The 16683-nt window shown below is 31.6% G+C and overlaps 1 protein-coding gene across 4 annotated transcripts in view; it reads left to right on the plus strand.

Annotated features, from left to right (window-relative positions):
* Positions 1–16683, plus strand: part of CDH18 (cadherin 18) — a 252364-nt gene that overhangs the window by 141279 nt on the left and 94402 nt on the right. For 3 of the 4 annotated variants that reach the window (XM_006907120.1, XM_025043539.1, XM_025043540.1), the window contains exon 4: positions 12131–12298. In XM_006907120.1, coding sequence (XP_006907182.1) covers positions 12131–12298 — 168 coding nt within the window. Of the gene's footprint in view, positions 1–12130; positions 12303–12705; positions 12713–16683 lie in introns of all 4 variants that reach the window. The other variant, XM_025043541.1, reaches the window with a different exon arrangement.

Raw genomic sequence — 16683 nt, forward strand, 5'->3', positions numbered from 1 at the left:
CTGCCTGACTTATTTCACTCAATATAATACCCTCTAGGTCCAACCATGTTGTTAAAAATGGTAGGATTTCATTTTCTTAATGGCCGAGTAATATACCATTGTATATATATGAACCATAACTTTTTTATCCAATCATATGTTGAAGGTATTGAGGTTGCTTCCATATCTTGTCTATTGTAAATTATGCTGCTATGAACATAGGGGTGCATAGGTCTTTATGGATTATTGTTTTGGTTTTCTTTGGATAAATACCCAGAAATGCAATTGCTAGGTCAAAATGTATATCCATTTTTAATTTTTTGAGGAACCTCTATACTGTTTTCCATAGTGGCTGTACCGATTTTCAATCTCACCAACAGTGTATATAGGTTCCCTTTTCTTCACATCCTAACCGATACCTGTTCTTTGATTTATTGACGATAGCCATTCTGACAGGTGTGAGGTGATATCTCATTTTTGTTTTAATTTCCATTTCTCTGATGATTAGTGACCTTGAGCATCTTTTCATATGTCTATTAGCCATCTGTATTTCCTCCTTGGAGAAATATCTGTTCAGGTCTTCTGCCCATTTTGTAACTAGATTTTTTTGTTGTTGTTGAGTTGTATGAGTTCTTCGTACATTTTGGATATTAACCTCTTACTAGATGTATCATAAGCAAATATCTTCTCCCATTCAGTCAGTTGTCTTTTCATTTTCTTGATGATTTCCTTTGCTGTACAAAAACTTAGTTTGATGTAGTCTCATTTGTTTATTTTTCTTTTGTTTCCCTTGCTGAGGAGATATAGCCGAAGAGAAATCACTGTTAGCAATATCAGAGAGTTTACTGCCTATGTTTTCTTCTAGAAGTTTTATATTTTTTAAACACAATTCCCTTTTTTGAGCAATATGTTAAATTATTCAATATTCTCAGTAATTAACAGAATGACAAATTTATCAGTTTCCAATCATTTCTTTCTTTTTCATTGTTGCAATTTAACACATCAACATCATATTGTTTCATAAATACAAATATCAATAAAATTATATAGCCTGATAGAATAAAACTAGTCTTTACTACCTACTCATAAGCTATTTTTTACTTTGTAGAAATCTTTTCCCAAACAAATATTTCTATACTGATTAAAAGCTCCACAGCCCAACTCCTATAAGAGTAATATTCCAGATTCATCTTTCAAGTTTTAGGGGCTTTCTATTTACCTTTTTTTTTTTTTTATCAAAGGACCAAAACTGTGTTCATATACTGATGGATTCAACTTCCATGCCTCAAGTTTTCAGTTCATAATGAATTCCATACCATTCTTCTACCACACAGTAAAAACAACAGCATGTTGCATTTACATAACATAAGAAGCCTTCACATGTTTTGTGAATATCATTTAAATTAGAATATAATTCCCTTCTATATTTTACATTCTGTTATTAACGTTTAACTGATAGGTAAATAGAGTAGTAGACTATTAAATAACTTACTGCATCAGTTCCACCTAGCAGGTGGTAAGAATATACCCAAGGTACTATTATTTCTCACTTGGACCATTCAAGAGTACAATTAGATAAGGCTTTATCACGTGAGGAAATCTCTTTCTTATAAAAGAGACTTTTTCTATAAAACTTTCTTGTTTCTTTGACCTATTTAATATTCCTGTTACTTTCTATGACCTGCATCTCTGCTTATAAGAAATAGTCATAATTTATTTTCCCTTCACTTGATCTCACTATACTACCTTTCAGTGATAATGGATATTAGTTAACTACCTGCAAGTACCAATGATTTTATCTATAAGTTAATGACAATCAAATATCTACAACTAACTGAATTGTTTATTGGTCAAAGTAACACAGTATAATATCAGTATCATTTTTCCTCCAAATTTTGTCAAACATGGTCATCTCTTAACATTTTTAAAGTTTCCAGAAAAAATAAAAGAAGTGCCATGGTTAAATGATTAATTTTGTTGCTTTCACATTAGACTTATACTTAAAAGATCAAAGGCAGTAAGAATGATCCAGCAGTCTTGAAAGCCTAGGGATTACTTTACTACATTTTTCAATTATATTTGCAATTTTCTTGTGTTGCACCTTGAATATACTACAGCCATCCTGGTTACATTATAATTCTTATTCTCAAAAACTTAATAGCCACTTGAATTCTCCATAAGTGCCTTAGAGATTCAATGTTAAATTACATACCAAAGGAAATACAACATATACATATGTGAACCCTTGAAATTGAAGATAATTTTAGGAATTGGATATATGAATTTGCTTCAGTACTGCATACCTGTTATATGTGACATATATAACATGTATATCATATATATGCGTACATACACATTCATGTATATAACATACATAACATCATAAACAGCTTACTGAAAATGACGATATATTTTTCAATTTTTAGAGTATGATATAATGCATTATAGAATAAAATCACATTCTAAAAGAAATAAAACTTCCTTTTAAAAATTGAGAAAGTGGATAAAATAATAAGTAAATTGGTAGTACAGGAGAAACTGTCAATATTCAGTTACTCATGGGTCTGCATTGTCAACTATACCATTACTAATTGAACTAGACAGTCATTGGTATATGTATATTTTTATAAAGCAATGTTTTAGTATTTTTTAATTATATGGCTTTAAATATAGTTGTCTCAACAATTACTCCAAATGTTTTATATAGTTATATTAAGTATTCTTGTTTAAATAGTAACTGCAACTAAAAAAAAAAATCTACTTAAATTATTTTACCTTTTAAGATTCATTCATTTTACCATAACACACACACACACACACACACACACACACACACAAAGAGAAAAAATAAACTGTAGAAAAAATGAGAATAATGGAAAAGTATGCCATTGTTTAAAAATTGCATAATATAGCTACCTGATAAAGTTAATATTTTTTGAGCCCATCAATTTTTCATAAACAATAAGAGCAAGCTATTTCAGGAAAGTCATACTTAGCTACTTCTAGATCTCTAGAAATCTTTTTTATTATTATTTCATTACTATTTTTCAAGAAAATATATTTCTATTTAGAATATTTCTGTAAACATTCAATATCTAACAATAAAATATTCAATGTTTTAAAAAATTGAAATTATATATTTAATATGCCTGATCAAAAACATCCATAAATATTATAGTTAATTTTATTACTCTCTATAGAGTGCAAATTTCCAGATGATAAGAATCTTAATAAATTCATTATTTACAGAAGTTATATGCCATGTGTTCATTACACATCAATTATATGGAGGTCAGTTTCATTTTTCCTCTTGTCTTTATCCTCCAAATATTATGTTTACCTGCACTCAGAGAACATATTTACATGTACCATAGCTGAAATATTTGAGATAGTATTTTCTGTATATGTATGTATATATGTACTCGAGCTATGAAGAGAAAGATGAATGACTGATGGGTGGCGGGATCGGGAGTGGGGGGTGGGAGAGAGAGAGAGAGAAGAAGAAGAGGAGAGGAGAAGAGGGGAGAGGAGAGAGAGAAGAATACTTATAAAATATTGATTGGGAGTAGATCTATAAAGTCAACTATCATTTATTCCCTATAAGAAACAAATGTGGGTGTATGTCTGTATGTCTGTACATAAGCATGTATATATGTATATACATATGCATATTTATATGTGTATTCCAAATTTTTATGACATTTCTGTGTAGCAAACTACCTCAAAACCCAGAGCTTTCAAAACAACAGTGATTTGAGGAGTCAAGATGTTGGGCAATTTTTTGATCCATGAGCATTGGCTCAGTTACTTGATAGCATTCATCTGACACCTGGATTCATGTGGCGGTTCAAAGATGAGTACACTCATACCCCTAGTGCTTCAGTGAAAAAAACTGGGGGACTGGGTTCAGAGGAGTTCCTTGCCCTTCCATCTCAGGGCCTCTCTATATGGTCTCTCCAGGAGCATAGCTTGACTAGTTGCATGAGAGTCAAGATTCATATAGACCAAGATAGAAGCTTTCAGTCCTCTTAAGTCAGGGCAGAAATTGCTATATCACTTCCTCTGTATGGTATTGGTCAAAGCAATCATAGACCAATCGAGATTAGTGGTATTGGCATTTAATTTCTTGGGGAAAGAAGACCGTAAGCAGCTAAGGGCCAAGATGTTCCTCAGTTTCACAAAATACTGACACCTCATCTTTTGGAATCAGATCTTTCAGTCACCCAGAATTATCCACCATCTTTATGACATTTCCCTAGTTATAATCAGAATTTTGATTCCAATGCTGTTAGAACCCAACCTGACCAAGGGAGAAATTGCTTCTGTGCATTTACTAAGCTGCAGACATCCTTTCAAAATCTATTTCAGTTTCATTTGTAATATTTTCCCCAATTTACTCACAATAATCAGAAACTCAGAGGGTAGTTATTGTGACAGCAGACTCTGAATTCTAATTGTATGAGTGAAATACTGTCTCTATCATATCTATCTGTTCTTGGACAAGTTTTTTAACCTTTCTGTTCTTGCAGTCTGTCTCTGATTAAAAAAAAGAGGGGGGAGGATAATATCAATATCTTCCATAGGCAGTTGATGTTCAGGATTTAGTGTGATGATCAACATAAAGCATTCTTCATAATCCTTAATAACTGTCAGGAGTTCTATCATTATCATCATCATTGCCATGGGAATTTACTCTCAAATAAGGCTTTTTTGAAGTTTATAGTTTATATTCCTTCATAAATGCTGTCTCAGCACATTTTTTGCTGAGTGGAGTAGTAAGGCTGAAAGTCCAAAATTCTAAAGAATATTTGGCTTTCACAAATGCCCTGTCATTCCTATGGCTTTATTGGTATGGTTATTAAAGATATTAACTGGGAAGATCTTTTGAAATTATAGATAACATTAAAACACTAATAACAGATATAAAAATAAATAAAAATGCAGAAAAATAAAAAAAAATAAAACATTGTGTTTTAATATGTCTGATTTATACCCCAGATCTATAGAGAAGGTAATTCCTACTTTTATGATAATATTTCTCTCTCTCTTGCTCAATCCCTCGTTGGCTCACTCGCTTTCCCTGTCATTCTCTTTCAAAATAGCCCAAAGATCTCATATAACACCCACAATGTTCTAGGGCTTAATTACTTGAGCTAATGCTACAGTGGCATTAGAATTTTAATGTCAGGAAGTCCTAGGTTATATTTTGAATTTTGCAAATTTCTGGTTTGGAGAGAGTTACTTAAACTTTGAACTCTCTTTCTCATGGAGTATATGGGGGAAAATAAGTGAGATATCTACCTGAAAAGAGTGCTCATATTCAAAACATGTGAATCTCTTTTCTCCTCAGTGGAAATAAAACGCTTTACCATCATTTTTAATGGTAGGAAGATAAAATTCTAAAGAAGAAAGAACTGAATCTTCCTACTGAAGTATAAAAATATCTTCCTACACGAGTTTATCGCTGTTAATTCCATGAGTCATAGCTTGAAGCTAAATATGGTCTTTTTTTATTTTTAAATTCTGAGATGCCGATATCATATATCTTCCATGTTTTTCCTTAAAATAAAATAATTTTACAGCAAAAATATTTAAAATCTGAAGTTCATTCCATTACTCACTGGAATTTTAGAGTTACAAATGTGCTAAATGTAACTGTGGAGAGAATGATGGATATACTCAATCACAGCTTGTAATAACTAACAAGTAGTGAAGTCTAGTCAATCTTGACTTTCCACAGGGACAACAACAGAGCTGTTCTAAACTTCAGCCATTGAGGAATAAAATATAGGAATATTTAGAGAGTAGTTTAATGATCATTGAGTACCTACCTAATCTCTACTATTCTCCAATTTTCCAATTGGTCTATACAGCCATGCACATTGTAGACCCCCCATTTATGTCAGATCCCCTTTCCATGGATACTCTGCTTCTCCATTGATCCTTCCATATCTTCCAAGAATGGCATTGTCCCATAAAGTAATCTTTGTCGTACTTGTCCATTTTGATGACTATGACCTCTGAAGTCTGGATTTTGGTCGTCATTTAAGAAATTTCATTTTTATATTACTTAAGTTTCCAGATTTGTGTATCTATTTCCCTATTAGTAAATACTCTAATCATAACACTCTAATGTCTTAAGCTCTGGCTTCTATGTCAGAAACATTCAGCATATCCCGAACTGATGATGAATGAAGAAAAGAGACCTCTGGAACTATGTTGCTAATAGATACATGTAGATTTAATGTCTAAATTTTTTTTTTTTTTAACTTTAAATGTAGATGAGAATTTATACAAACCACACTACCTTTCCAAAGTTAGTAGGGAAAATTCAGAATGTGTATTGAATAGATATAACATACTATACTAAATGTTAAAACAAATAGCAATTGAAGAGGAATATTCTAATAAAGAATATTCCAGGTATCTAGCATACCATAATCAGGCAGTTGAAATAATCATTTCTGCCAAGAAAGAGATTAACTGCCATCATGAAGAAAATGGTTACTGAAACTTCTGATCATTTCTAATTATCTCAGCATTCATATTAATTATTTTTAATAAATAGATCTTCCAGTGAAATCTGAGCACCTCGAGGCTAGGTATCATATGCTCTCAGCTCTAGGTGAATATCTCAAATTTGACCATTCATGAGAATCAAGAAAAGAGCTTGTCACAAATACTGATGAATAGGGTCACTCCCCCAGATTCTGATACAGTAGTTCTAACATGGTGTCCTTGAAGTTACAGAATAATTGACATTCCACATTATTTTGTTATTAAGTGGCCCTTATGCCCCATTAGAGAAACATTGAAAGTCCAGCACATTTTGATAGACATTACATAATGACATAATAGACTTTGAATGAATGAACCATTGAGCAAATAAAGAAGCAAAACAAGCAGTTGAGCCAAAGTGCATGTTTGTAGTTTAGACACAGAAAGAAACAGCAGTTTCTCTTATACATGCGTAGGTGTGCCTTAGACGTTTCTATAGGCATTTGAATGTGTATGCTTCTTTATTTGTTCTATTTTTTTAGGGATTTTATTTTGCAGTCTTCTGTGGTATTATCTAATAAACCAAATTTGTGCATTTTAATCTTAAATATTTTTATGGGGTAAAAATGCAAGAAAACATTTTGGAGGATCTATTGCTGTATTAAATCTTATCATTCAGGGAAAATAAACATATAGTAGGCCATTGAGTAGGATTCAACAAGCAACGTTTATCACCACGGATGAGTTTTCAATGTTATAAACTTGTATTCAGCAGAGAGTAATTCCCAGTAACAAGCCTCTACATATCAAGGTGATTGGGAAGCAGTAGTCAAAAGGCAATTTGCAGGCAGTGCGGCACCTGCAATTGTTTACTAGGACTGTAATAAGAAACAAAGCAAAATAATACAAAGGTAATCACATCCTGTTGATTCAACCCAGCGTCCCTGGTGACTAAAAGGCAACAATTCTGTTAAAAGTTTTGAAGTAAACATTGCTAGTGAAGCATATCCTACAAACATTCAGAATATGTCATTACCAGTTATCTAACATATATTGTAAATATAAGAGTTTTCTTTATTTTCAAACCAATGAAAATGTAATAATTTATGGTAATTAATTTATTGCTCTGTATTTTTTTTTTACAAATTTACTTAATGAAAAGCCCATAAGTTTATTTGAAAAACAAAAGTAAGATATATTACAATACTTTGTATGTGTACACATGGCAGAAAAACCCAAACAAACAAGCAAACAAACAAAACATTTCTTACTCGGACTGTATAAATATAGTTTAGCCTAGTACATGAGTTTAGGCTTCACAGTTTTGAAAAATATATAGTGACATTGCATTTTTTTTGTTATCTGTGTGTATTTCCATACATGTATGCATTCGTTGGCATGATAAGATGGAGGTAAAAAGTGAAAAAAAGATATAAATACATACTGATAAAACTTTGTCTTTCTAATCATAGCTTTTCAAAATATGGTCTTGACCCTCCGGCACTGTAATCACCTATGGTAGTTATAAATTTACAGGGAAGTCATGGAGAGCTCATGAATACACGTTGACCCTTGTGCTGGAGCTGAGCAATAAATCTCTCACCCCACCCCTGTCCTTGGAATATACCTTATGCCCATTTTCAATATGTCGGTTCTTTTCAACTTTATCTATAGAGTCAATAGAATACCAGTCAAAACCCCAGAAAGTTATTCTATGGATATCGACAAATTGATTCTAAAGTTTATATATAGAGGCAAAAGACACAGAATAACCAGCATAATATGGAAAACAGATGCTATTCAACATCTAGACTTACTATAAGGCTATGCTAATCAAAACAGTGTGATATTGATGAGATGATAGATAAATATGTTAATAGAACAGAATAGAGAGCCTAGAAATAGACTTTGTACATATTTTCAACTGACCTTCAACAAAAGAGCAAACAAAATGCAATGGAGAAAAGATAGTATTTTCAACAAATGGTGTTGCAACAAATGGACATCTACTTGCAAAACAGTTACATAGACATTACAACCTTAATAAAAGTAACTCAAAATAGATTACAGATCTAACTATAAAGTAAAAAGATACAAAATTCCTAAAAAGATAATATAGGAAAAAATCTAGATGACATTGAATATTGCAATGACTTTTTAGATACAACACAAGAATCATGATCCATGAATGAAATAATTAATAAGCCAGACTTCAAAACACTTAAACAGTTCTTCACTGTCATAGACACTTTGAAGAGAGTAAGACAAGTCATAGCCTTGAAATATATTTGGAAAAAGCATATCTGATAAGAGACTTATCTAAAATATACCATGAACTCTTAGCATTCAGTAATAAGAAAACAGATAACCCAATTAAAAAATGGAGAAAAGTTTGAATAGACACCTCACCAAAGAAGACATACAGATGGCAAATAAGCATATGAAAAGATGTTCAACATTATATTCCATTAGGGAAATGCAAATTAAAACAACAATGAGATACCACTACACACCTAACATAATGGCCAGAATCTGGAACACTAACAACCCAAATGTTAGTGAAGATGTGGAACGTCAGGATCTCTTATTTATTGCAGGTGGGCATACAAAATGGTACAACCATTTTGGAAGATAGTTAATTCTTTTTACAAAACTTAACTGCCTCTTACCATAAGATCCAGCAATCATACTCTGATATTTACTCAAAGGAGTCTAAAACTGATGTCCACACAAAAAACTGGACACAGATGTTTACATCAATTTTATTCATAATCACCAAAACTTAGAAGCAATCAGAATGTCCTTCAGTAGGTGAATATATGAAGAAACCGTATTAAATTCAGACTATGAATATTATTCAGCACTAAAAAGAAATGAATTATCAAGCCATGAAAAAACATTGAGGATACTTAAATGCCTATTACTAAGTGAAGAAGCCAATCTGAAAAGGCTACACACTGTACAATTTCAATTATCTGACATTTTGGAAAAGGTAAAACTATGGAGATAGTAAAAAGATCAGTAGTTGCCATGGGTTGAGGGGAGGGAGGGATGAACAGGTGGAGCAGAGTGAATTTTTAGGGCGGTTAAACTATTCTGTGTGATACTATAATGGATGCATGTTATTATACATCTGTTCAAACCCATAGAATGTACAACACCAAGAGTGAATTCTAATGTAAAATATAAACTTTGGTTGAAAAAGATATGTCCGCGTAGGTCCGTCCATTGTAACAAATAAACTATTCTGGTACAGGTTGTTGATGGTTGGAGGTTGTATGTGTGTAGGGAGGAAGGGATATCCAGTAATTCCTACTTTCTTCCCAGTTTTGCTGTGGACCTAAAACTGCTCTAAAATATTGTCTATTTAAAATAATAATAAAAAAATTAATGTGCATCAATTATATTCTAGGCCACTCTGCTTACATGCCTCTGGGCTACATGTTAGAAGAGGACTCTTGTATACAGACATCACGTTGCTATGGCAATTTGACTGTAACACTCAGAGTTACCTATGTGCTCACAGGGGAAATCATAGCTAGGTACAAGCCACTGGGCTATTCTCAAAAGAATTGTGAGTTTGAATGGATCCTTAGACAATCATTTCTGAGAAGTAAATGTCACTTCTGGATTTGCTCTTTTCTTTCCTTTTGCAAATTTGGCTAACTTGTTTCTTCTCATTTTGTGTCAGAAGCAGCTGTATTATAAAAAAAACAGAGATAATGGCAATGCAATGGAATAAAAGAAGATCATAGAACATAAAACAGGAAGTTATGCTGATTTTACTTTTTCTTCTTAAATGAATAATATTCAAATTGTATAGAAGAGATTATCATTCACTTTGTAATGATTGATTTTACTTTTATATATTTATATTCTTCGAAATATCATTTTAGTGATTTCATTGTAAAGTATTATCCTGTACAATAATCTCATGCTTCTTCACATTGTAGCCAAGCTACATTTATAATACATTCTTTTTAGAATAACATCTTTATTTTGCTTCAAATATTTGGAAATATATATTTCTTTCACAAAATTTTTTTTACAAATTCTTAGCTTGTTCATTTCTGCATCAATTTAATCCCTTCTTATATAATTATCATATGTGATAAAATATTGTTCTTTTTAATAAGGATCCTTGGGGCTTTTTTATATGCATGAATTAGATGAATCATTTATTATCATATTATTATAATTTCTTTTGATAAGAATAAATTTAATTTTTATTTAGCTTCAGGAAAGTTTTCCTGAACTCCTCAATTATATATTCACAAATTTTGAAAGTTATGGGATCATTTTTCCTGGTGCCTGAGGCTCTCCTCTCAAAGTCATTACACATCCAATCAATTCAGTTTAAAAAAAAAAAGTGTGGTTCATTGTTCTATATTTAAAATAACTGATTTGTTATTTCATTCTACTTTTAAAAGACTATTTTTTAACTTTAATATACAACCCTATGTTCTCTCATTATATCATGATATTGCCTGCAAATATGTTTGTTAAACTCATATTTAGCAATTATAATAATTGGCATCATGCTATAATGGCACTGCTAACTAAGCAAGTATGTGTTTGATTGAAACCATTGGTCTTTCTCAAAAGTGGCACAATCCAAATATTTTTAATAAAAGTAAAAGGGTGGTTGTTAAATGTTGGCCGATGTTTGGAGTAGCAAATATATTAATGTCTACATTCATATAAAGTACATATATTTATATACTTATAATGTGGCTCACCTACATAAGGAAAGTTTTTTGTTTTTTGTTTTTTTTAATTACATGACATAGTTAATAATCCTTGGGTAAACTCAACCCTCTGGAAAATATGTTTCAATTTTAAATTTTAAGGCTCTATTAACAAAACCATCTAATGTGTTTGTATAAATGTGTGTATGTATAAGTGTGTGTGTGTGTGTGTGTATCTACAAAGGAAATTACTTATGGATATATAACATTTTTTATCTCTATTGATTCCAAGTATTAACTAATGAAAAAGTCCAATTAAGTGTCTCCTTTGGCACTGTAAAATAAAGACTTTGACTTTTACATGCGATTTTTGGAATCAATATCATCACTTTCTTTATTTTGCTAATGTATTCAGATCTACTTCTTATCGTAGTACTTATTTCCTGGCAAAAATAGTGAGTTTCTTAGTCTTGATAAATGTTAAAATGCTTCCCACCTATAATATTTCTTCAAGGGTTCACACTCCTCTAATGTTTTCCATCATCAAATTTTGATGATGCTGTCAAGCAACTATGTAAATTGTTCTGTAAAAAAGAAAATTAACCTCTGCTCAAATCGTCCCAGCTGACAGTGACCAAGAGCACATATTGTAGAATGTTGAACCCACCAGCAGAAGGACCAAGCTCTGGCTACGGGGCTGTCCTCTTGGAGCTGCACACCCCAGGAAATGCGGAGATAGGTATCTTAATCTGCCACTAACAGAACAGTTTGGGACACATGGTTGTAATAAACATTTCAATGAGACAGTTTTAGTAACATTGTTAAGGTAACATTTGCATCAGAAGCCTTTCATTTAAAGTATTTCATTTAAAAATACATTTCTTAAAACAGAAAAAAAAAAAGGAAATTTTATGTTGTTTCTCATTTAACGTGCAATCCATATGGTTTTTTGATTTATATTCCAGGAGTTATTAGAACTGCCTTACATAATATGGACAGAGAAGCCAGGGAACACTACTCCGTGGTCATTCAGGCCAAAGACATGGCTGGGCAAGTCGGAGGGCTTTCAGGATCGACAACAGTCAACATCACGCTGACAGATGTCAACGACAACCCCCCACGGTTTCCGCAGAGTATGTACCCGTTTCTTCTGGTTTACTTTTGTACATTATTCGTTTATGCAAAACAAAAAGAAATACTTGATTATATAGTGTCATATTGCTGTTATCTTAAATGGGATTTTGTCATGAGTGCTATAGGGTCTCCCTTCTATATACTAGGCTAACGAAATCTTTCCACCTATTGTCTCCTGAACCTGATAGGTAATTGTCTCTATGTTAAATGTATGTGTTTCCATTGGCATCAGTGTTAAATATTTTAAATAATGTAGTGGTACTAACTAATGATATCTTGCATTTGCTGAAGAAGTTATGGATTACTAAGATATTCATAGAGATATTCAAAATATATTTTGATATGAATATTCTACTCATGCAAATTAATTGCATGTATATCTTTTGTGACAAATTTGAAAGGAAAGCCTTCATGTTGTGAATGAACATGCTTCACACACACATATACAGATGCACACCAACAGCAGGGTACAGCAAATACAATAAGGTAGAGTCTCGAAATAGAATGTGGGTATTGAAAATGGAGAGGACAAACTAGCAAGCAATTCAGGAGAAGAATGTATCAGTTCTGTGAGTTTGGAAGAAAATGGTGTTTATGACATCTTCAGAATGGGAAAGAAATAACTATAATAAATTTGATTTCTACTGTGGCAGAGCTGTGGATGACATTTTATAGAATAATCTTTAATTATCATCCTTTATGTCCTTCCTACACATAACATTTAAGAACTATAGTAAAATAGACAACATATGTCAGTAACAGTTCTTCACAAGTTAGTCCTAAATGCTTTCCTTACCTTTATTTCTTGCTGTCAGTAAACTCCAGGCCCAGCTGCAACAAATACTGCCTGTTCTAAAACACAGTAACACTTTACATATTCTTAATTCAACTCAGATTCTTCATACTCACATTTCTTTGTTTAAAATCCCTGTTATAAGTTTTCTTTGAACTCTATTGCAGAATTAGCAGAAATAGTCAATCCCTATTTCCTGTTACATAGCATGTTTCCATGCACTTTGTATTATATTTATTTCTATAGATGCCTATCTTCTTTACTACTATGAATCCCTCTAAGAAGAATGATACTTGAATTGTCTTTGTAAACTTAGATATTCAGATATTCAGCCTATATCCCTTGGAAAATGATTGAATGAATGATTTATAATGAGTGAATGAATGAGTCTAAATACCATTGTTAAAAGACATGCAAGTCAAGTTCACTGTTGGGTAAAACCACTTTAAAATATTGATTCTAGAGATAAGTTTATGTTAAGTGGTTCACTGGCCTTTGCTCTATAAACAAAGTATATTTGAGAGAGAATTAGAAATCACAGGTTCATATTACATTAATCCATAACCTATAATTAAATTTTAAAACATTTAACAAAGTGCACTGTACTTTTGTATTTAGTTTATCCTTTAGTCCACACATCTATTATTTTTAGACAAGTGTTATTATTTCATAGAATGAGAAAAATGAAGTTCAAAGATTTTTAAAAAAATAATGAGTGATAATGCTAAACTAAATCGAATACAAAATTTATTATAATTTATTATAGCAACTTGTGTTTTATTTTTAAATAGATTCTACCATCACTATTTTTAAGATGTATAATATCTTAGTTATTAAGTGAAAAAGCCAGTTATATACAATACAGGCTCAATAAATACTTGGCCAGGATATAAATAACATCTCCCACTCTCCCTCTGTCCTCTCCATAAACTATTTTTTAAAGTTCCAAATCCATTAAAATTGATTTTAGAATTCAACAGAAAAATGTAATAGTGATGAAAATAGAAATATTGATTTCTAATTTTATTATTGATTAGTGACAGTGTTATTGTCGAAGCATCAGTTCATGGTGAAAACAATCATTTTACCTGACAAGGATACAAAATAAATGTATACTCTCTGAGTGAACTCATTATAAGTGATGGGATTTACCTTTCTTTAGTCAGTAGCAGTCTATGTGGAATGACTGACAGATAACTTTTCTGCTACACTGCAAGATGCATTTAGTTATGAAACAGAGACCATACACATTCTGACTTATTTAAAAGGTATTTTATTTTGCACTCATATTGCACTAACATACTGCTGTTTTCAGAATAATTTAGTGTCACCACGACAAGAGTAACTTGGAGTAAAGTATTTTTTTCATTTATCCATATGGATTATAACTCATCACTTGGCTGCTTATATAATGAAACTTTGTAAACTGCTTAAAAAAAATGATATAGTATGAGGTCTGGTTTTCAGGAAGCACCATAAAAGGCAGAAATCCAAGTAATTCTAATTATATAAAGATCATATCCCTTCATCAAATAGATCTAGTAGTCTAACTGTATCTCTTAAGATGTGATGTTTCACCTGACTTCTTTCTCTCTTTACCTGGCTGATGGAGCCATCTTTCTTACACCATTGCTATGATTAATTCTAGTGTAAACATCCAGCATACAAACTTTGCAAATATTATTACCTGTGTGTTTTTTTTTTTCTGCTAATCTACATGGCCTGAGAAAGTGAGTCATCTTCACATATCTTGTATTTTTATTCAAAGCTATCACTGTATTTTAATTTAAAGTAGATAGACTTTGAGTAAGAGTTTGAGAGTTAGAATTAAGTAGACTAATAGTTTACAAAGTCCCTTCTCTAGGGAGTTGCAAACTCAGTGGCCTAGGACACAAGGCAAATAAAGCTCCTGACTGAAGCAAGCTGCCTGTCAGTGTCCAGAGGCTATAGGGGAGAATAGAGACTGTACAATGAATGTCCAAATTAGAGGACAACCACTATGCAGTTCCTGGTTATGACTACGTGAGGTCAGGAGAGTTGAAAAAGGGAGCTACTTGTAAGACTCACAGTGAAAAAGAAGAAATCAGCCTAAGGCTTGAATTCTTACACAAAGAACAAAGAGATACCCTGTTCTCCTTCAGAAAAAAAGTGTAAAATTTAGGTGTAAAATTCCTCAGAATTGGTTCTTATATCGAAAGTAATTTATTCTACTTCTTAAGATTCTTGCTGTCTCCTTCTCTGGTTTTAACTATGTTATAGTTATACTAAAGTTATTGCTGAATTTTAATTCTTCCGTAGGAAAAATCACTGACATCTATTAATTTGTTTAAAGAATATGCATGTAAAATTCAATAGGTTACATGAAAGTTTATAAAACAAACTTTCTGTACCCTACATGGAAGGAGGTGGATTTTGAGAATTGCCCTTGAAGAGTAAATAAACAAGTTGAAGAAAGAATACATGTGAAATAATCACAATGAAATAATAGAAACTTGATTGTCAAACAAAATTTCCCCATGAAGTTGAAATGATTGCAAAATTGTAAGTCATCCAACAACTTTAGCCCACTTATGACTGTAATGATGATATAGTGCATTGTAATATTGGGAGGAGCAAGCCCTAAAAGTTCAATAGATGGCAGTAGTTCCCATAATACTAAAAAGTACAGGTGTTTAACTGATTTGGATAAGTTTTAATGTTTAATGAAAAAGAAAGTATCATTGATGAAGATACACTTGATTTTTTTTGTTGTCGATAGCAAAATATTTTAGATGAAGAACCATAGTTTTTAATTTATTATTCACATTTTCATGAAAACAAATATGAATGTGTATAATACATTGAGCATTGATGTTTTATTTGAAAGAGGAATTAAAAGAAACAAACAAAAAATAGCTTCTTTGCTCCATCAAAATATGAAGTATATGCTTTAATTGCCAGCAAATTAGAGTTTCTGTAGTGTACTTATAAAAATGACATCGAGTTCATTTCAGTATGCTTACAGACATATATTTTGAAACTTGGGAGGGTTTCCTTAAATATCATCATGCACTTTATTTAGATAAGTGTCCCTGTGTACTTTACAAGAAGGTAAATTCTGCAGCTGCGTGGTTATTTACATTTGTAAAATAGTTGTGTCATTCTAATTGTCTATATCCATGCAGAATTTTTGTTTGCCAGCTCTTGAGAGATATAGATGTTAATGTCTCGCACTATGCTAGTAGATATTTTATCTGCCCTCTTATTTTTTATTAGTTGGTTTTTGTTTTTATTTTTATTTTTGTTTTTTAGTTAGTTCCAAATCATATTACTGGATACACATTGATTTAAAGCATATCTTTCATGGATTGAAAATGTTTCATTGTGAAATATCTCTTTACCTTTACTAATAGTTCATACTTTCAAGTCAACTTTGTCTGATATTAATATAGTTATACCAGAGTTTTCTTTTTTCTCTTTTTTTTTTTGCAGTTAACATTTGGATGATATAATGTTTATCATTTTACTTTCTACTATATTGTTCTTAGTTTTTAAGTTTTATTAAGCCACTAAGTTTTTGCTGTTTTGTTTTATTATAATCTTATTTTATAA

The sequence above is a fragment of the Pteropus alecto genome, unplaced genomic scaffold (genome assembly GCF_000325575.1).
Source record: "Pteropus alecto unplaced genomic scaffold, ASM32557v1 scaffold152, whole genome shotgun sequence".
NCBI lineage: Eukaryota > Metazoa > Chordata > Mammalia > Chiroptera > Pteropodidae > Pteropus > Pteropus alecto.